Source organism: Brassica oleracea, chromosome C3, assembly GCF_000695525.1.
Source record: "Brassica oleracea var. oleracea cultivar TO1000 chromosome C3, BOL, whole genome shotgun sequence".
Lineage (NCBI taxonomy): Eukaryota > Viridiplantae > Streptophyta > Magnoliopsida > Brassicales > Brassicaceae > Brassica > Brassica oleracea.
Genome location: NC_027750.1, coordinates 63,439,879 through 63,461,851, shown reverse-complemented (window position 1 = coordinate 63,461,851; position 21,973 = coordinate 63,439,879). Strand labels below are relative to the sequence as shown.

Below are 21,973 nucleotides of genomic sequence, written 5' to 3'. Positions count from 1 at the left end.
ATAAGAAGTTCGTTGATATTGTGTTGAATACTGCAAGAAATGAGATGTTAATGCTAAAATTAGATCAGTTAAGGATGATTATGATCGTTAGCTTAAGACCATGTTGTTCTCAAACTCTCTTTCTTAAAATGGTTATATATATATTGCCAGTGAATCCTTCTCTTTTATTAGGATCATCTTTAGAAGAAGAAAAGGAAGACAACTAATAACGTGTACGACGCCATGGTTACAGTCTTATAGAGCAGGGGAAAGATACACATGGCACTGGATCATTTAATTCTTCTAAAGCAGATATGTCAATTCATTGCTTTGGTGAAGAGCATAAATCTCAATATGCTGACCAGAACTAGATATATAAACAGCCTATATAGTATCTATACCACATCAAGGTAATCCCTTTGTTGGGATTTGTTAAGCCGTCCAACTATTTATCATCCAATTAATATGATATTGTCTACTTTGCGCTTAAGAAATAAGTTCGCATTGATTACTTTTTGGATTCGTTTCAAAAAGGTTTCGTACTAATTAGATTTGTACATCTCTATAAATATTAGATTGTCATTGCTTAATCTTCTAATATATGATTTTATTTGATATCTCACATTCTATCCCCCAAACTAAGGATCACATTCATCTCGTGTTGCACAACTAAACTTCCATGATTTTCTGATTTGATCTCTGCCACATACCACCCATTCCTAATTCGAAATGTACCTCATATCTCGAAAGGTATTTTGGTCTTCCTCCAGATTTCTCGTTAACCACACTGATATTAATTGTTGGGATTTGTTAAGCGCATGTCCAATTATTTATTATCCATTTAGTATGATATTGTCTACTCTAGGCTTAAGAGGCAAGCCTGTATAAATTTACTTTTGGATTTCTTTCCAAAAGACCTCATACTAATTAGAGTTAGACATTTTGTTATATATATAGGTATATTCATTGCCTAATTTTATAATGCGGGATCTTGTTTTATATCTCACACCCTTTTCCATTATATAGCTCTATGAACATCAACCAATGCACCAATTCAATACACAAGAAATTGACTCACACACTCTTAGGAAACATAACCAGCTAGTACTTGCGAAATTCAAAATCTAAAATGCACAAGTAACGAAAACCATAAGATAAAAGCAACACAAGGGGTTTTCAAAATTAAACAATAACTGGATCAATAGATGTAGTAAACGAACCCTAACAAACTTGAGTAGTAAACAATCATGACTTACCATCAATTGCATGAATCGAACCCACAATTATGCTTGTTATTCCGTAAAAAGTAGAAGAATACATAAATCTTGTATAAAGTATAATAATTGATGACAATACATAATCCAAAATTTTATCATATGAATATGTCAAACTATATTTTGCTAGTTATATAGTTTGTACTAATCAATGGCATTGATATGTGAGGCCCAATAATTGATGTCAATACATAATTCAAAACTATATCAAACGACAATGCCAAATTAATTGATTAGTTTGTACTAGGGCATGTTCGTTTCTCCATCCGAATAAGCCATCTGGATGGAGATGGAGTTTTGTTCGTTTAGTTACTAAAAGTGCAATTCATCCAGATAGATCATCCAGATGACTTTCAAAAATTTAGGCTTAATTTTAAAGTCCATCCAGCTGAACCAATTTGGACCATCTGGATGGAGATGGTTCATTCAAAATGGTATAATATCTATTATACCCCTCATGTAATTCGCAAATTACAAATCTATACATAATATCATTTGTCACACACGAAAAACGACAAAACTACAAAAATGCAATTTTTCAAAACCTAAAAACGCATTTTCCCGTCAAACCACAAAAACACATTTTTCGCAAAACCGCAAAAAACGCGTTTTCTCGTCAAAACAGCTAAAACGCGCTTTCTTACCAAAAACATATTTTCTGTCAAAACCTAAAAACGCATTTTCCCGCCAAAACCGCAAGAACGCATTTTCCCGCTAAAACTACAAAATTGTGTTTAATACAAATCTAAATAAAAATTTATAATTTATATGACATTATAATTTATCATTGTCAAAATGTTAATTTTTAAATAATTGTAACGTATATATATTAAACTAAATTATTAAAGATAATGTAGTTAAAAATTAATTTCAAACATATGATTAAATCAAAACAAGGGTATTTTAGTAATTTATTTATTAAACTCATCTGGATGGAAATGAAAATAAAGAAACAAACATAAGATACATTTAGATGATTCATCTAGATGCGCCATTTGGATGGATAAAAAAACAGCTGAAAAATCCGAATAAATCATCTGGATAGATCATACAAATGGATCATGTGGATGAAAAAGACAGATGGTGAAACGAACAGTCCCCTAATCGATTGTATTGATAGAGGAGGCCCATATAGTTCTTGCTATAGTTACGCTAGTTTGCAGGATGTATATTCATTAATATTAACTAGGGGGCTGGCCTGCTTACAGGCAAAAAGTTGTGATGAAAATTATTTAATTACAATATCTATATATACATATATCAAACTATATCAAACAGAAATATGAGCGGTTAGACCAGCCATTTAAACACAAAGCATAATACTAAAATGAAAAAATGAGACAAGGAAAAATATGATCAATTTTTTTTATTAAAAACTTAATTAATAAGGAGATTGTAGCAATGTTCTCGATTACAAGGATGGGAGAGGAAGTAAGAGAGGATGTGAATCAAGGAGTAGGAGAATGAGAGAATGAGAACTTGATTTACAATTGAAGTAAAGACTCTTTTATATAGAAGTTTACAAGGGTGCAATTATACATAAAATTAAAAAAATGGAATATATGGATAATTCCACTAGAAAAAGTTTGTTCCATTAAGTTCCATAATTGTTTGCTGTCTGATGGAAGTGGACCTTGGTCTTCATGACTACATGAGATAGTTCTTATTTGATGTTTTGGATTTTTATCGGGTATTGCGACAAGAGATCGTGGAAATATTCGTAACAATGTAACCGTATCTGAGAGATTTGCATTTCTCGGACAGAGAGATTTAAACTCCACTGTGGCCGAAAATTTCGTCATTGATATCTGGCACTTGGGACTCTGAATCATTCCCTGAAGTACGAGAGATTTGATCTAACGTCAACGGTAGCAGTTGTAAGAAGATAGCCTTAATTTCTTCTTCAGATTTTCCACCTGCCAACATTGCTAACATTTTGGATTTTTGAGCCAAGAAAAAGGTTGTTTATGGTGTTTGGTCAAGTGTTTGGATTTTTGATTTTTGTTCTTTTATCCAGGTAAGGATATTTGACGGATAAAGGTTTGAGGTAATTTTTTATTTATCCCACCACTTGACTCTGAATTTTTTTCGGATAACAGGAATTGGATCAGAAGTAAATTCCGGGGTCCATGAAATACCCAAGAAATATGAAAATTTTGAGTGGAAGACGGCTAGTGGGGAGGTTTCTTTTCTTCTTCAGACGGAATGAAATTTGTCTTGAAGATTTGGAATGATTTATAGACATTGGGTTTAAATATTTCTGTGACAGAACCAAAGTAGTTCCACCATGATATGGACCAATAGGGAAATTTGGATAAGTTACAGGTGGTGTCAAAGAAGATCAACCACATATATTTGTGTTTAGGAGATTAGATAAAAAAGAATTGTACAATGCTTGGGAATAATCCTAATAGTTAAAGGGGACACTGTAACAAGGGAGATTTTTAAGATCTTCCGGAAAATTTAGATTGTCGTTAAGATCGTATTCCCAATCACATGGCGCTATGATTTTATGGATTTTGAAGTTGGAATAAGCAGCATCGGTGTGGTTTTCGTTTAGATAAAAGTGTTTGAAGGACTCTGAATATGAAATTTTCAAAATGGTTTGAAAATAACACGGTTTTATATGTATTATGTGGTTTAAAGATTTTTTTTGCCAAAATATTTTTTGATTGTTAAAAACGGATCATTGTTTACAAAAAAATCCATTTTCGATATTTATAATATTTTGATATGTATGTTTTTCAAAATACTCTGATGGAGCGGTGTGGGAAATCTCCTTCAGGATAATTTCTGAATATTTGAAGGTTTTGAAACAATTTTTGTGGTCTGGTTTTCTCTTGAAATCATTTTTGAAGGGACGTCGATATATTTTGAAATAATTTGAGAAAGAAGATTTTTGGAAGATTCTCCCGACTTTTGCTTTCAAAAACTAAGCTCAAAAGCTTTGGGGGGTTTACCAAATATGATATAGAACTTGATTTTAACCCCAAAACTATACCCAAACTTGAATCAAATGCAAAACTAACCTAAAATCCTTGTGAAATTATAGCATGCCCCTTGTGACAAAACAAAAAAAACTGAACTCAGTTTTACGAATATAGCCGCGGTAAGTCATCTGAGTCTTCTCAGATAATGTAAGTCGTCTGGTGTTGTTGATCTTAAAAATAATTTATAAATTTTTAAAAAAATATTTTGACAAGTGAAAATTAAAATCATGTAATTATAAACAATTTTAAATAATGTAAATTAAGATATAATAAAATTAAATAGTTTTCAACGTAGATAAGTGAAAGTAGTTAATCATACTATTCTTAGGTTTTATGGTTTGGCAATATATGTTGTAGTATTGTATGTATTCTTAGGGTTATATTTTGGAAAGCTTAAATGTTTTTAAAAAAATTAAAATTTTACCTATATATGTTTATTTCTATGTATAGTAAACACTTTTTAAGTTTAATTTGATTTTATGAAGTGTTTAGTTAGTTAATTTAGTTTAAGGATTATGTTTAGAGTCTAGACGACTTACATGTCAGTCGTCCTAATATTCCCGCCTAAAATTTTAAGAAATTTTATTTTCCGCTTAAATATTATTTTATTTAGAAAAAATAAAAATAATATTTTACATAATAATATTTTTTTACTAAACTAAAACTGAAAAACAAAAAAAAAAATCATTAATCCTAGTTTTTTGAAAAAAAAATACTAATTGAAATCATGTAATTAGAAACATCTGTAAATGATATAAATTAAGATATAACAAAATTGAAATATTTTCAACATAGATGAGTGAAAGTAGTGGGTCATGATATTATTTGGTTTAGGGTTTGGCAACATATGTTGTAGTATTGTATGTATTCTTAGGGTTAGAATTTGGAAAGCTTAAATGTATTTTTGAAAAATTAAAATTTTGCAAATATGTGTTTAGTTCTGTGTATATTAAACACTTTTTTAAGTTTAATTTTGATTTTATGAAGTGCTTAGTTGGTTACTTGTAAGTCGTCTATGAAGTCTTCTATTTTAGTTTCCCGCTAAAAATATTTTATTTTCCCGATAAAAATATATTCGTTTCCCACTAAAAATATTGAAGTTTTCTGGGCGACTTACAAGTAAGTCGTCTAGGATTCCTAGACAATTTACTTGAAAGTCTTTTGAATCGAAAATATTTAACTTAATTAAATTTTTTTGTCTCCCTATATAAGGAAAAATTTACACATTCTCTCTCCTCCTCTCAAATGGCTGCAACAATAGTATAATGTTCCTCACTCTAAAACTCTCCAACCTCTCTCTAATCTCTTTGAACTTATAGACACCAAACTTTATATCAATTTATTATTTTTGTCTTGTGTCTTTCTCATTAATTTATCTTGTTTTTGCAGGTTTTTCATCACATGGTTCTCATCCTCCACTCATTTAAAGGTATATCTATTCATTTTAGATATGTATTTTTGTACGTTCTATAAAAGTAGATCTATCTAATATTCCACTCATTTTATCTGTTTTAAGTCATTTGAACGTTTTAGGATATGCAGGTTTTTCAGATCTGGATTTGGATATGCAAGTTTTTTAGATCTGGAAGACTTCTGGGAAGTTTTCTCGAAAGTCTTCTAGATGACTTCCTGGAAGTCTTCTCGGAAGTCTTCCAGTCTCGGAAGTCTTCCAGACGACTTCCTGGAAGTCTTCTGACGGAGTCTTCACTCATTTCTCCCTTTCATAACAGATCTGAGCGTTTTGGTAAGTTTTCAACATATATGAGTGAAAGTAGTTAATCATGATATTCTTTGGTTTTAGGGTTTGACAACGTTGTAGTATTGTATGTATTCTTAGGGTAAGATTTTAGAAAGCTTGAATATTTTTTTTTGGAAAATTAAAAATTTACCTATATGTGTTTATTTCTGTGTATAGTAAACACTTTTTAAGTTTAATTTGATTTTATGACGTTTTTAGTTAGTTAATTAAGTTTAGGGGTTATGTTTAGGGTCTAGACGACTAACTTGTAAGTCGTCTGGTGAATAATTTAAACCAGACGACTTACATGTAAGTCGTCCTAATATTCGCGCCATGGATGTGTCTTGTTGTTTAATGATTGAAAGACTCTGAATTTAGCTTTGTCTTGTTATTGCATTACATATATATGATATTACATTCAATTACTGGTAAAGTTTCAGACTTTGAAGGTTCTTTTGAGTATATATGATTTTACATTCAATTTATGTTTCATGGTTGATTGATATACCTCTATCACACTTGTTTTTACTGAAAATTTGTGGTCTTGATTTCTCTAATGTAGCCATTTGTGGAGAACAGCATCTGAAGAAAAGAGAGAGAGTTGGAGCATTTGGCTTGTGAAGTGATTCAAAGAAGATCATTGAGGGACGAGCTTGAAAGATTCATGTTGTTGATTACTGTAGTGTCTAGTCCCATGTCTAATAGTTTGTTTATGATCTATATGTGTACTCTTTCAGTTGTGATTGCTTGCTTTTGTAAACTTGCCAAAAGTACTTTTATTGATACAACATATTAAGAATCATTTTAACCATTCTACTCACTCATAGCAAAAAACATCATTGATGCATATAACAATAATAATACTTAAGTTATTGATACAACATTTTAAGAAAGACATATTTTAACCATTCTACCCACTCATAGCAGTAATCATCATTGGTGCATACTTAAGGGATGGAAACAAACAAAAGTAACTAGTCAAAACATATCACCATTTTTTACAAGTTTGTGTTAAAAAACTTATTCAAACATATCACAATTTTTACATATATTGAAGTTACTTAACACTCTTAAAAATACAAGTTATTCAAAAACTAGCATAGAAGACTTCAAAACTAGCGTAGAAGACTTCCACGGAAGTCTTCTCGAATCAGCTAGAAACTTTAATTAACATGAATGTTGGTAACCTCATAAATATCACGAATTAAGTTATAAATTTTATTCAGTAGCTCAAATATTGATTAATATACATGAATTAACAAGAAAATGTTTAAAAGTCTTTATAGTTTTAGAGAAAATGAAAGTTTATTAAACTTTAGGTATTCTGGATGACTTCTATGTAAGTCGTCCGTTTAGGTCATTTTTGCAATTACAATTTCATTGGACGACTTCCAGATAAGTCGTCCACCTTTGTTTGCTTTAAAAAAATACCATGTAAGTCATCTATGATAAACATGTTAGTTTTGCATTTGACCGGATTGTGTCAGAAAATTTGACTTTTTCGGACGACTTACATAGAAGTCGTCCGTTAGAAAATTATAAACTCAATATTTTATTAAAACTAGAACACTTTCATGTAAGTCGTGTCATGTTAGTTTTAAAAATGAAAAATAAAACTTAAATATTAAATTTTTCCTAGACGACTTATATGGAAGTTGTCCGCCAGAAAACTTACACAAAAGTCGTCCAATTTAAGCAAGGTTTGACCAAAATCTCGGAATAAAATCTTGGACGAATTTCGTGTAAGTCTTCCACGGACGACTTACATGTAAGTCTTACATGGGCAAAACTAACATGTTTATCCTAGACGACTTACATGGAAGTCGTCTATGGTATTTTTTTTTCAACAAACAAAAGTGGATGACTTATCTGTAAGTCGTCTCCTAGTACACATTTAAAACTCAATTGCAAAACTAATGTCTGCATTGACCAGACGACTTCCATGTAAGTCGTCTACAGACAGACAACGTACTCGGAAGTCGTTTGGACGAACAAATCTGGAAAAATACAGACGACGTACTCGGAAGTCGTCTGGACGAACAAATCTGGAAAAATACTGATTTCATACCTTAAATTAGTGAGATAACTTCCTTAGCACACAAATTTTTTCTTCGAGCACACAGAAGCTCAAACGAAAGTGACCCACCAAGAATCGTGAACTTCAATGTCTCAATGAACCATAAAAAATTTAAATTCAAAATCTTGGGGTTTTTTGGATGAATATGGAGAGAAAGTGAAAAAGATATTGTTTTGAGTTCATAAGAATTGAGAAAGAAGAAGTGTAAATCGATTTGAGATGCATTAAGAGCTTCAAATTGGTTGTTCATGGTGGTTGATGTATTGATGGCAATGACAATCTTGTAAATTTTGAAGAAGATTAGGTTGAGAGAGTAAAAAAGTCAATTTCGAAAAGAAAAAAAAAATTAATGGCAATTTCGTAAATAAACTGAACTTGTGGGGCGAATAGGGCAAATGAAATGTCCAAAAAAATGAGAGGTTGGTTTTGCGTTTGCATTTGAGTTGTTGGTCAAATTTGCAAAAACCGCAAAAGCTTTTTGCAATTGTAACATTTGATTCATGATAACCTCTGGAGATTTGAGAAATTTCAGGGTGTTTGGTATATCTTCTTTTTTAGCACTAGTTTTTGTTACTGAGATCCAGGGTTCTGTTTTTGGGTGAGTGTTTGTAGATTTGGGTTTTTCTGAGATTGGTTCCAGGTAAATTCTCTTGCCTTTGTTAATCTTCTTCTTCAGAGGCATTATACATGTTTTGGAGAAACTCTTGTATCAAGAAATCTGAGACAAAGTTTGAATCTCCTTTTATAAATTCAATTTCAAAATCGAAAAATACTAAAAATCATTTGCCATGGCGCAAAAATTTATTTTGATGCAAGGTTTTTCACATCTTTTTGTGAAACATCTTTAGCACTTTTGCAACCAATTCTTAAAATATTTTTTCTATTTAAAAGATCGCTTTGAATTTTTTGAATACACAAAACTATACACAAGATTTCCTTTTTGATAGTAGAATAGTTCTTTTGGGCATCGTTTCAGTGTGATGACGTAAATTGCACAATACTTTCGCGACCATTTAAATTCTTTTGCTTACGAATACCCCCATATCCTACATCAAAAGCGTTTGTTTCTACGATTTTTTTCTAAATCTGGATCTGCTATGTGCAGACATGAGATTTCTAAGACCTGATTTTAATCCTTTGAACTATTTCAGTATGCTCTATTGTCCAAGGAACTGAATTTTTTCTTTGGACGATTGTGCAAAAGTTTAGCTATTCTATAAATATTAGGACAGAAATTTAAAACATAATTTAGACTTCCAAGGAACCTTTGTAATTGAGTTTTATCAATAATTTTGTCTGAAAATTTATTTGCAAATTCTAAAGATCTTTTAATAGAGGTTATCGTACTTTGTGATATGTATTGACCTAAAAATCTGATCTTAGTTTAAAGAACAATCCAATTCGAATTGATCATTCAATCATTTCATAGTTGTGCGTTTTAACTTGTAACAACAAATATTTTAAAATATTTTTGTCATTTAGAGAAACAGTAAAGTTTGGATAGCAATCAAATAAAATTGGTCAAGTACATAGCTAGATTTAACTGAGCTTAACAATGAATCTTCAAATATTTTAAATCGTGTATCTATTAAAATAGCTAATATTGAAGTATTTAACCCTTCTTTTGAAAGAGGTTTTATACCGACTTGAACCAAACCAATATGAATATATTTAATAACATTCTATTAAGTTTGAAAATAATAAAGATCTTGGGCTTTTTCAAATATGACCGAAAATTTCAAGTCAAACACAAAAATAACTCATACTTTTTTTGAAGATCTTGAGAAGATGTCTTCTGTAGAGTAGACTTCTTAAGAAGTCTTCCTTCTTAGGAAGTCGTCTACGTCATTCTTTATTAAACTTCAATTTCTTACAAACTTAAAATGAATTTTTAATATTTTTTTGTTAATTCATGTTTGTGAGTCAATATTGGAACTCCTGAGTGGAATTCACAACTTAATTTTTGATAATTATGAGGTTATAAACATTCATGTTTATTAAAGTTTCTAGCTAATCCGAGAAGACTTCTTAAAAAGTTTTCGCTTAGAAGACTTACGTTTTTTTTTGTAAAATATTTTTTTCAGGAGTGTTAAGTAGCTTCAAGTTATGTTTTTTTAATTTTCAAAAGTGTTAAGTAACTTCAAGAATATCAAATCATGTGGTTTAATGTGTTTTCTTAAGAAGTCTTCTGTTATTGATAATGTTAAAGGAAGACTTCCTATATAATTAAGACTTAAGAAGTTTTCTGTTAGTAATGTTTCTAGTTAATCCGAGAAAGACTTCTTAAGAAGTCTTCTACGTTAAATTTTCAAGAGTGTTAAATAACTTCAAGATATGTTTTAACTTTCAATTTTGTTAAGTAACTATGACAAAAAAATTATGTTAAGTAATTTAAATAATATCAATCATGTGGTTTTGATCTTTTGTGAATTTGATTAAGTTTTTTCGAGAACTTTTCCCTCTTAGTTTTAGTAAATTTGAGTAAGTTTTTGCATTGTTGTGTTTTCTTATGAGTGGATAGAATGGTTAATACATGAACTAGTACCAAATTATTTTGATTAACATTTCTTCTAGTTTACAAAAAAAGTTTATAACTAAAATAGTCACATACAAATCATAAAAAAGACCATAAACAAAACTATTACACATGAAGCTAGATATTATTCCTCAACATAGAATAGTTTGGACTCCAATTGACATCATCTCCTTACACCACTTTGGGCAGAAGACTTCGGAAGACTTCCTGAAGACTTCGTGGGAAGTCTTCGAGCATAAATTACATCACAAGATTTCCCAAGAAGTCTTCCGATAATCTTCTTAGAGTATTCCGAGAGTCTTCTAAAAAGTCTTCCAAATTCTGACTTAGATATGAAAAATCCGCATAATCAAAAGCATTCAAATGGTTTCAAAACAGGGAAAATTTTAAAAATAAATTTAAGTTATAAATAATAAACAAAGTAGTCACACTAGGTTTAATCTATAACTTTTAAACATCTATATATAAAATACATAAAGACATTATCCAAAATTTGTACCACTTTGACCAGAATATTTCAGAAGATGTTCTGAAGACTTTGTGGAAAATTTTCTAGCATAAAATGCATTAGAAGACTTTTCTAGAAGTCTTCCGAGTCTTATGAGAGTATTCCGAGAGTCTTAGGAGAATCTTCCAAGAGCCTTCTGAGAAGTCTTCCAAGAGTTTTCTGAGAAGTCTTCCAAAGTATGTCTCAGATCTGAGAAATCTGCATATGCAAAAGCATTCAAAAAGTTTCAAAACAGAGAAAACTTTAAAAATATTTTTTATGCTTAAATAATAAAAAACAGTCACATTGGCTTGAATCTATAACTTTATAGAAAGTAACTTATAAAACACACAAAATACATATTCAAAATTTGTACCACTTTGGGTAGAAGACTTTAGAAGACTTCGTGTGAAGTTCTCTTGCATAAAATGCATTGGAACAGAGAATCTTCTGTCTCAGATCTGAAAAAACCTGCAATTCAAAAACATTCAAATGACATAAAAAGCAGAAAAACTTCAAAAATATAAATTTTATTAGGTTGAATCTATAACTTTTTAAAATCTATAGCTTTTTAAAATCTAAGATATAAAACACACAACATACATATCCAAAATTTATAGATCTACATTTGAAAGAGTGAAGGATGAAAACCATATAATGAAAAACCTGAAAATGAAGATAAATTAGTGAGAAGACATAAGAAAAAAATGAGAAATGAATATAAAATTTGGTGTTTTGTTGTTTAAAGAGATTAGAGAGAAGTTTGAGAATTTTAGAGTGACAAACATTACATTTTTTGTGTAGCCATTTGAGAGGAAGAAAGAGAATGTGTAAATTTTCTTTATATATGGAAACAAAAATTCTAATTAGGTTAAATATTTTCGATACAGAAGACTTCCCAAGAAGTCTTCCACTTCTACGAGAAGACTTCCCAAGAAGTCTTCTACTTCTACGAGAAGACTTCCCAAGAAGTCTTCTACTTCTACGAGAAAACTTCCCAAGAAGTCTTTTAGACTTTTGGAAGACTACGCTTTAGGCGGGAAACCTAAATTCTAATAAAGTTTAGGTGGGAACATGTTAGAAGACTTCTTGGGAAGTTTTCCAAACCTTAACATAATCAAATAACAATCTAAATAGCAAAAACCAATTCATTAAACTTAAAATCAACTTATAAAGTGTTTAATATACACAAAATAGACACATGTAGGTCGATTATTTTTTTTAAGTTAAGATTTCAAAATCTAACCCAAAATACAAACAATACTATAACATATGTTATCAAACCAAGTCTTCTGTAAGTCTTCCAGACTTTATTATCAAATATCTAAACAAAAACGCTTCTTTAAACTTAAGAAAAATGTTTAAATCAAGTTATTATTAGTCAGTAAACACATATAGGTCAAATTAAAAAAACAAAAAAATTCAAAATCTAACCCTAAACAACTAACAATACTATAACATGTGTTACATAACCCTAAACCAAGAACTATCATGGCTTAATCTATAATCACTCATCTATGTTGAAAATAAATCAATTTTAGTTAAACTACATTTACATCATTTATAAATGTTTATTATTACATGATTTTGATTTTTATCTTTCAAAATATTTTTTATAAAATTTATTAATTATTTTAAAAAGTTAATTCATGAGAACACCTAATGGAAGACGTCTAGAAGACTTTGATTTAAGCGGAAAACTTAAATTCTACTGAACTTTTGGCAGAAAACCTAAATTCTACTAAAATTCAGGCGAGAATATGTCAGTTAGGAAGTCTTCCGAAAGTCTTCCAAACCCCTAACCCCTAATCAAATAACTAACTAAATAGCAAAAAAACATTTGACTAATTAAACTTAAATTCAACTTATAAAGTGTTTAATATACACAAAACTAAACACAAATAGGTCAAAAAGTATATTTTTTTTCAAAAGCTACAATTCCAAAATCTAACCCTAGAAATACAAACAATATTATAGTATATGTTACCAAACCTTAAACCAAAGCTATCATGACTCAATCTACATTCACTCATCTATGTTGCGAACAATTCAATTTTAGTAAATATATATTTACATCATCTATAAATGTTTATAGTTATATGATTTCAATTTTTCTCTCATATAAATATTTTTTATAAAAATTTTAAATTATTTTTAATATCTACTGTACGAGAAGACTTCTATGGAAGTCTTCTCTGATAAGGCATCTCACGCGGAAGGTTATAATGGTAAAACTCAATACATGTTTTTTGTTTGTTCATAAGGTGGTTGTTGTAAATTTTCACTATCCTTTTGGGTTACTTTTGCATTTGATTGAATTTGGGGTATATGTTTATGTTTAAAATCAAGTTTTGAGTCATATTTAGCAATTTTCCCAAATTTACATTCACTCATCTATGTTTTTTTGTTCCATTTTGGCAATTTTTCCATCTTTTTTTAGGTTCCCTTCTGTTAAAACAAGTATTTACATGAATGCCAGTGATATTTATTAATAATATTTAATATATTAATTACTCATATTAATGAAAGAGATCATCGCAGATTTGTGAATCGAAGGTTTCAATGATGATTTCCCATATACGATAAAGGTGATGATGCATAAAGGATTTTTTTGACCGAGGCAACGTGGAAGGTCATATCTCTGAGTATTTGAAGAAGATGAAGATAGAAGTTTTGCTTGAGGTTGAATTAGGGGTTTTATAGGGTTTCTGGTCGTGTTCTACTGAATTGAAGGAGGTTTGAAGAAGGTAACCGCCGCGTAGTTTGGTGATGTGTCCGAAACGAGTTTAAAGGTGATTACAAAGGAGATGGTATGTCTGAGGTTTCTAGGAAGATGAAGATCAAAGTTAAGGCTGTAACTAGTATTCAAGTTTTGGAATGCTATGAATAAAAGGAATTAAAGAAAATAGAATGCCAACTAATGGAATGATGAAAGTTTTAGAATATATAATTTCAAAGAAATATTTTTGTAACACAAAGAGTCATTTTTACCAGTTGAACAATTCTGGTGCCATTGCACAATTCTGGTAGAGCTCAAATCTCCTAAAGAGAGGAATTCACTGGGTAAAATGAGAAAAACTCTGTTTATTAAGCGATAAAGGCGGGATTGGCACTACAAAGCAACTATGGAGGCTAGATCAATACCATGATTCCTTAATAGCTTGAGTTTTGAGGGGAGTATACTACAGAATGAGTTAGCCTTTGCAAATAATCTTTGTAAGCAGCCCATCCTATGTGTGGCCCAGCATTTCGGCGGCACGAAAGCTATTTCTATTAGGAATCAGATAGAACATACATTCTAGATATGAGGTTAAGGTGTGGAAAGATCCTTGGATCCCCACTATACCAGCTAGGCCGGCCTGCCCATTAGCTCCAGTTTTACACCCAAACATGATAGTCAGTGACTTTATTGATCAAGAATTGAAGGAATGGGATGTTCGGCTATTGGAAGATTATGTTGCCCTTGCGGTATACCTTTCATAGGGAGTTTGGCCATAAGCTCAACCCGTCGTTATGACACATTATGTTGGACATACACTAAGAATGGCCAATACACGGTTAAATCTGGATACTGGGTAGCCCAGAACTTATTGATGACCGAGGAAGAGAAGGAGGTACTAAACTGCAAGCCTTTTCTTGGAAGATAAAAGCGCCTCGGAAGATATGTCATCTTATATAGCAATTGATAACATGTCATGTGGCAGTAACGAGGAATTTGAATCGGCGAAATATGAGATGTGATAACTATTGCCCACGATGCGGAGAACAAGAAGAGTCTGTTACTCATGCCATCTTTGAATGTCCACCAGCTCTATAAGCTTGGTCACAATCGGCGACACCAACAAGTCCATATATCTTTCTGGTACCGAGTATTTATGCCAATATGGACTATCTATTATGGAGAAATAACATCATTGTCGAACCAAAATTAGATAGAGACCCTTATCCCTGGATTATCTGGTATATTTGGAAGACCCGAAATGACAAGCTCTTAAGAGAATAGACAGGGATCCATTGGAGCTAGTACATTATGCACGAAGTGAATGTCAAACATGGTTCAATGCAAACGAGATGGTTCCTCCTAGTCCACAAGATCATAATAATGAGGAACCCCAAGTCTTAAGCTTGGATAATATATGTATGATAGATGGGTCATGGACATCCACAGCTCAGTTCAACGGATGTAGATGGGTTTAGATGGACAGCTTGGAAAAAGTTCAGCTTATGGGGACACTAAATTATCAACGACGAAAGTTTGCCTTGCATTCAAAAGTGGAAGCACTTCGATAGAGAGTATGCTTCAACATTCGACATGCCAGAGTTCAAAGATTTGATCGCCATGATTAAGGACCCTCATGCTTTGTCAAGCTAGGCAATTGAATTAGAGAGGAGAGAGACTCTGCAGATATGCTTTCCCGATTTCAAGATCATTCATATTCCACACGAACAAAATTAGATTTCAGATTCGTTGAATAGGATTGTGAGGTCTTTCTATAGAAGTGAATTTTCTGGATAAATAATTTTAGTGATTTAGCTGATAATTTTTTTTTGGCATGAGAATAATTAAAAAGTTTGAATGATAATACCATAGTTAAAATGTTTAGTTTAGTAATATTAAAATATTATATATGTTTATATTATATTTCGTTTAGTAATATGAAACTGATTCTATATATATATATATATATATATATATAATTACCCATAAATTTAAAAACGAATTTCATTAATTTTATAATCATGATTATCTTAAAAGATTCTATTTTATATCATCCAAATTTTTTTACATTATAATATTATAAAAATAAATATAAATCTACGTATGTAATTTAATGTATATATGAGTGTGTTCAAGTCTATTTCACTTAATAAAAGATATTTTAAAATATAAAAATTTATTGTGTATAAAATTTAATATTTAATTAATTATTAAATGTCATACTCTCCATAATTTTAGGTTTAGTCATATTTTATGATCAAATTATTAATCTTAATAAATAATTTGAGTGGTTTAACTCATAATTTATCATTATCTTGAGAATAACTAAAAAAATCTTATGTTAATATCGTAATTAAAATATTATTTTAGTAATAATAAATAATATTAAAATATTATATTTTTGTTTATATTATATTTAATTTAATAATATTAAACAGATTCTATTTTAATATATATTTCACATAATATATAGTTACCCATAAATTTAAAACGAATTTCATTAATTTTATAATCATCATTATCTAAAACGATTCTATATAGTACATCATAATATTTTAAAAATAAATATAAACCCATGTATATAGTTTTATGTATATATTAATATTTTCAAGTTTATTTTACGTAATAAAATATATTTTATCAAAATAAAAAGAAAGTATTGCATATAATTTTTTAATATTTAATTGATTAATAAATATTTCAAAAACATAAAAAAAAATTATTTTATTGGTTTTTTTGAAGTTATAATATATATACTTACAATTGTTTTGTAAAATTATTAAACCTACGGGGAAAACATCTAGTACTTATGTACATTAGTAGCAGTAGCCAACCATTGATTGTTTCAATCTCATCTCAAGCTATGAGTGAGAGATTACAAGTAAAATCTACTCTCTTTTTTTCTTTACAACATCCATGAATAAGAAAAGAATGGATAAAAAGGTAGGAGCTACGTTGCACGGAAGCTTCATCGGACGTCCGCTTCTCGCTTCGGAACCGGAATCGAAATCAGAACCTTGTGGAAGCTTACGGAATCTCGCTTCCAAATCGCTTCCAAAATATTCATTTTAAAAACACGTTGGAAGCTTATGATTCCGTTTTGGAATTACGCTTCCGTTCTTTAAAAAAAAATACAAGGTTGAATATCAATAAAAATATAATCGTAGTTATTAATTTCTGTAAAATCAAAATTTTAATAGTAATGAATAGAGAGGATATAAATATATAAATATTAAAATTAATACTATAAATTATCTTTATGTATTGAAGTTTTTATTAAACATATATCATATATTCAAATATATTGTGTCACTTATTTATGAAGCATTAACAATAATTAATATAATAATTTCTTTTAAACTTAATTTATGTCTATTTTCACAGTTTTAATATGAAATCATTACAAAATTATTACAAATGAATAAATAATTTATTTAAATTTATAACATATAATTTTTAGTCCTAATTTTTTTAAAAAAAATCTTATATTTTAATATATATATATATATATATATACACATATATATACATACATATGGATATACGCTTTCAATACGTACCCGCTTCCTAATTTTTCAAAAAATCTCGCTTCTGCGCTTCCATACGCTTCCGCTTCCGCGTACCCGCTTCCGTTTCCATGTAACATAGGGTAGGAGAATAATATTACTGTACACCAAAGAAATGAGAAGGATAATATATCTTTATTTGTTAATAGTGAGTATTTCAAACAACCATCATCACTGACAAATCTCAGGAACTGAACTTTCAAGTTATTCACTCATAAATCCATAACATCAAGAGAGAAATAAAAACAAAACACGCCAATAACAAACTCAACTCTTGTCACCAAACCTTTTGAACTACGCCCAGCCAAACCAGTAATCCAGAATATAAACCAGACCCAAAGAGAATGGGTAAAGCAAGTATGCTATGAAACATGTCCAAAGAGGATACGTTGTGCGGAAGCTAGCAAAACCTCCCATCACCAGACAAACTATGAGAATCACCAACACTTCTGATGAGAAATTCCACGTTAGTCCTCTTAGGTAAACGATCGCTAAGAACACCGAGAGACAGAGAATGTTGTTCATTGTCACTCCACCACATAGCTGCAAAACAAACACCAAGTAATAAGTATAATGAGACAGAGAGATGGTTTTCAGTTCACTAAATAGACCTCGGAGAAAGTTAAGGAAGCTGTTCTGATCTTTTTGCGAGAGGCGAAGATGATGGCAGAGACTGCTTCACTTGAGTTGGTGGCTAAAGGCAAAGCTATGAAGGAAATGAAGAAAGATGGGATCCCTGTAGCTGCAGAGAAGTTGTTAACTGTGTCCACTAAAGGATCAGCAAACGCAGCAGCAATGGCTGCTCCTAAGAGTAGCAACAAAGCTGCTTTAATGGTGACCCATTTAGGATCTGCAACCTCCCCTGACTCCTCATCATTCTCACCATTGTCATCGTCTCCCAAGAGAGCATGCTCTCTCTTTGTTTGCTGCACAAGACACAGACAAAGTTAGTTCAATAGAGGTTTTAAAATAGGGTATCAACAGTGTCTCTCTCTCTCTGTCTTTCTTACCACATGGAAATGGTCCAGGTACTTCATTGTTCTAGGACCAGCACCAGGACCAGATGGACCAGCAGCTCCCATTGCCTGAATAAGCCAACGCTTAATCCCACGGACAAACTCTTCTTGATCAACTTGCTCATCAAGAGTCTTGTCAAAATCTTGGAGAACTTTGCCCACAGCATCGTCCTTATCTAAATCTATATCCTCAAAGCTGATTCCAATGATAAGCGCCTTAAGCTCAGCTGCTGACAAGTGTCCGTCCTTGTTTGCATCAATTGTCTCAAACAACCTAATATTAACAGATAAAACTTCAAGCACTGGTGTAACCAAGTGAAGTAATAAACAGATAAACGATACTCAAGGATTATGGCTCTAGTCTAGCGGAATGCACCAAAATGATGGGTTGAGCCAAGCTAGTTAGGAAACATTTAAATTGAGTAATTTTGCTTGAGTCGATCGGAACTATATTCCCATTCCCGGGTCGGGTTGAGTTAATAAATCTTTAAAATATTATAAATGTCTAAATTAACTTAAAATCTATATAAATATTTAACTAATTTTGGATAATTTCGGATACTATCGGATCCTAGTTCAGATTTCGGTTTGGTTCGTATTGTACCAAAGCCCCAAAGTACCTAACTCTTAAGTCCCATTAGGATAATTTTTATAAGGGTTCCAATCGGATTTTGGTTTAGAGTAAAAACGCCCAGGCCTATTGTGAAATTCTAAAAGAACATTTTGTACTCTCTCCATTTGACTTACCTTCGAATGACATGTTCATCAGGCTGACCTTCATCATCAAGAAGCCTTCCCAAAGCATGTTGTTTCAAATGCCTTAAGATTCCTGATATAACATGCTTGTGCTTTGCAAAAGCAAGCCGTCTCCTTTGGATCCATGGTTGGAAGACCTATTAGATAATCATCATACAGTGAAGAATAAATCTCATAAACAAGATGGAGAAAAGCGGAAAACAAAGAGACAGTCTACTGGCTATGTACCTGATATACACAGTATGAGATCAACATAAGAACCGAGAGGATAAGAGCAACCAACAAAGCCAAATGTCTTCCAGAAGTTGAGTCCAACATCTGTGGAAGCTGGACAATGATGAACGGAATAACCGATATAGCCATTATTCTTGCAGCATAGCTGGTCCAAACATCAACAGTTACACCAGAATCTACAAACACAAAAGTAAACAAACAAACACACACACACAGTAAGTAACCCACATAATAAAGCAATAAAACACTTTCTTTGTGTTCATCAACGATCAAAGTTACATAAGACACTTTCTCGGCACCTTTAAGATGGAAGCCTTTAGTGTCTTGGTTATTTACAGCAATGGAATCACGAAGGTCACACTTGCCAACAACAGTGCAAGTTCCCCAGATGACAGTGAGAAGCATAACAGTGGAGCCAGCGAGCAAACCCATTCCCACAGAGACTTGGGTTTGTGCAGTTGCCGCGTCTCCAGAAAGTCCAGACACTGAAACAAAACACCAACACATACTTAAGATTCACGACCAATCAAGAAAATAAAAAAAAAGAGCAAAGATCAACACTTCACCCAAAAAAAAGTTTTATTGACACAAGAAAATAAAAGATTCTCTTTTTGTGACAAGTTCATCAGTTACCATCAAAGTATCATAGTCACTCACTATCTGATCCACATAACCTAACAAAGATTCAATTTTTTTATTTTTCAAAATTCAGACAAGAATCTGTCTTTCTCTGACACAACTCGCAAAGGACTTGTCGGAATCTAATCTCGAAAGATCCAAACTTTATTTTTTTTTTAAAGGAAGAACATTTTCACTATACCCATGATCAGCATAGCGTCGGGAAGAGCTCCGAGCATCGGTAAAAACAAACCACCGACGATTCCAGGACCCAAGATCTCGAGCAAAAGCTCACTTCCGGCGGAGAGATACGTCGCCGCCGTGAACATGAGAAACCCATAAACCAAGATCAAGAAAACGTTCCCAAGCGCTGTTTTAGTGCACGGCATGAACCCATATGTCTGTTCACAAGCTTCCTCTTCGGCATAGACCACAGTTTTGATGATCGATCTGGAGTTGATGAGAGGTTCGCCGTTGACTCCATCGGAGATGAGATCAGTGGAAGATGGATGTAGGGAGACGAGTCGAGCGTAAGCGGAGGAAGTGAAGAAGAGGAGGAAGAGGAGAGAGATCAGAGATCTGAATCTCATGATTGGTTCTGTTCTGATTTGAGTAAAAAGTCAAAGAGGAGGACGTTAAAAGAGTGTGCGTGGATGAGTATTGTTTATATACACATGTATGTGTGATTGGAGCTTTTATTGACTGAAGTAGATATACATCGTGTGGGGCAGTCTTCTTTGGGGATATGACGATTTGTTTTCAAGGAGGAAGATGAAACAGAGAAGAGTTTTTTTACCATTTTAACAATTACGTTCCATTTTATTTACTTACCGTGTATCTCCCGGGTACGGGTGGACATCATTTTATACTATATACTAAGGTCGGCCGGACTATGCCGAAATTTTCCTATAATTTTTGTTATTTGTTTTGTATTTATATTATATATATATATGTTATAAAATATATGCCGTTAGACAATTTAAGAATTATTTTCAGTATTTTGTCTAACGAAATTTTTAGGTAGTTGACTCTATACTTCTTCCTTTTTTTTTTCTTTGACGGCAAGGGTTTTTTTTAGGTAGCTAGGGTTAGAGTGTACTGATAACGTGTTGTGAATAGAAAGAAAGAGAAAATTGGTTATTCTTATTATTAGTCCGTAGACGACGATATCTTATATAGGAATACAAAATTAGGGCTTAGAACCTTTTATAACATGAGCTTATGGGCATATGATGGACATCCATTAATATTCATAACATATATATAATTTCCTTCATTTTCTCTCCTTCTACTCTAAATCGAAAATCCTGACTTAAAACTTTTTACAACTCCCTCGATTTTGGAAATGGGTTTTATTACCATGACTTTTAATTTGTTAATTTAGACTGTACGATGTTTACAACCTTTTCAGCATGAATTAAACCCGTACCGTGAAATTAACCGGTATGGGAACGTCAATTACATAGGAATTTTGTTCGTGTAATTTAAATTAAACCAAGTTGAAGATTTAGTTTATTATAAAATCTGTTATAACTTAAAAAAAAAAACATTTGCGTTTCTCGGTATCAAATTGTTGACATAGTCTAAATTTGGAGCTCAAGCTTCTGTTCAAAACAAAGATAGTGGTGACTAGAGAATTGAAAGGCTTGTGGGGATGGATTAGCCATTCCGATCTTTCTTTCTTCTTCTTCCTCTCTTCTTCAAATTTTATTTTTTGACTTTCAAATATCTAAAGAAAAACAAAGGTGATCAATTCGTCTCGTACCAAATCAACCGGTCATGTCCTTCGTTCCCAATCACCGTTCGGTCGTTTCTGCGGTGCTTACTCTAAAGCCATCCCGTTGTCGTCTTCTCCATCCTTGGAGTTGGCTTCGTCTACGACTCTGCCTTCTCCTCTCCATCCTCAGCCTTCTTCAGTAACCACCACGACAACCACAGCCACCACCGATCTGCGTCTCGACTCGTGTGAATCTATACGAACCC

General features: G+C 31.7%; 1 protein-coding gene across 1 annotated transcript; it reads right to left on the bottom strand.

Moving 5' to 3' along the window:
* Positions 1-17,480: 17,480 nt before the first annotated feature.
* On the bottom strand, positions 17,481-20,670 carry LOC106335660. Its single transcript, XM_013774245.1, has 7 exons — positions 20,193-20,670; positions 19,672-19,857; positions 19,367-19,548; positions 19,130-19,275; positions 18,377-18,656; positions 17,978-18,292; positions 17,481-17,909 (listed from the first exon to the last, which is right to left on the bottom strand). Exons 1-7 carry the CDS (start codon positions 20,578-20,580, stop codon positions 17,661-17,663), a joined length of 1,746 nt encoding a protein of 581 aa, XP_013629699.1. The 5' UTR covers positions 20,581-20,670; the 3' UTR covers positions 17,481-17,660.
* Between the last annotated feature and the right edge of the window lie 1,303 nt (positions 20,671-21,973).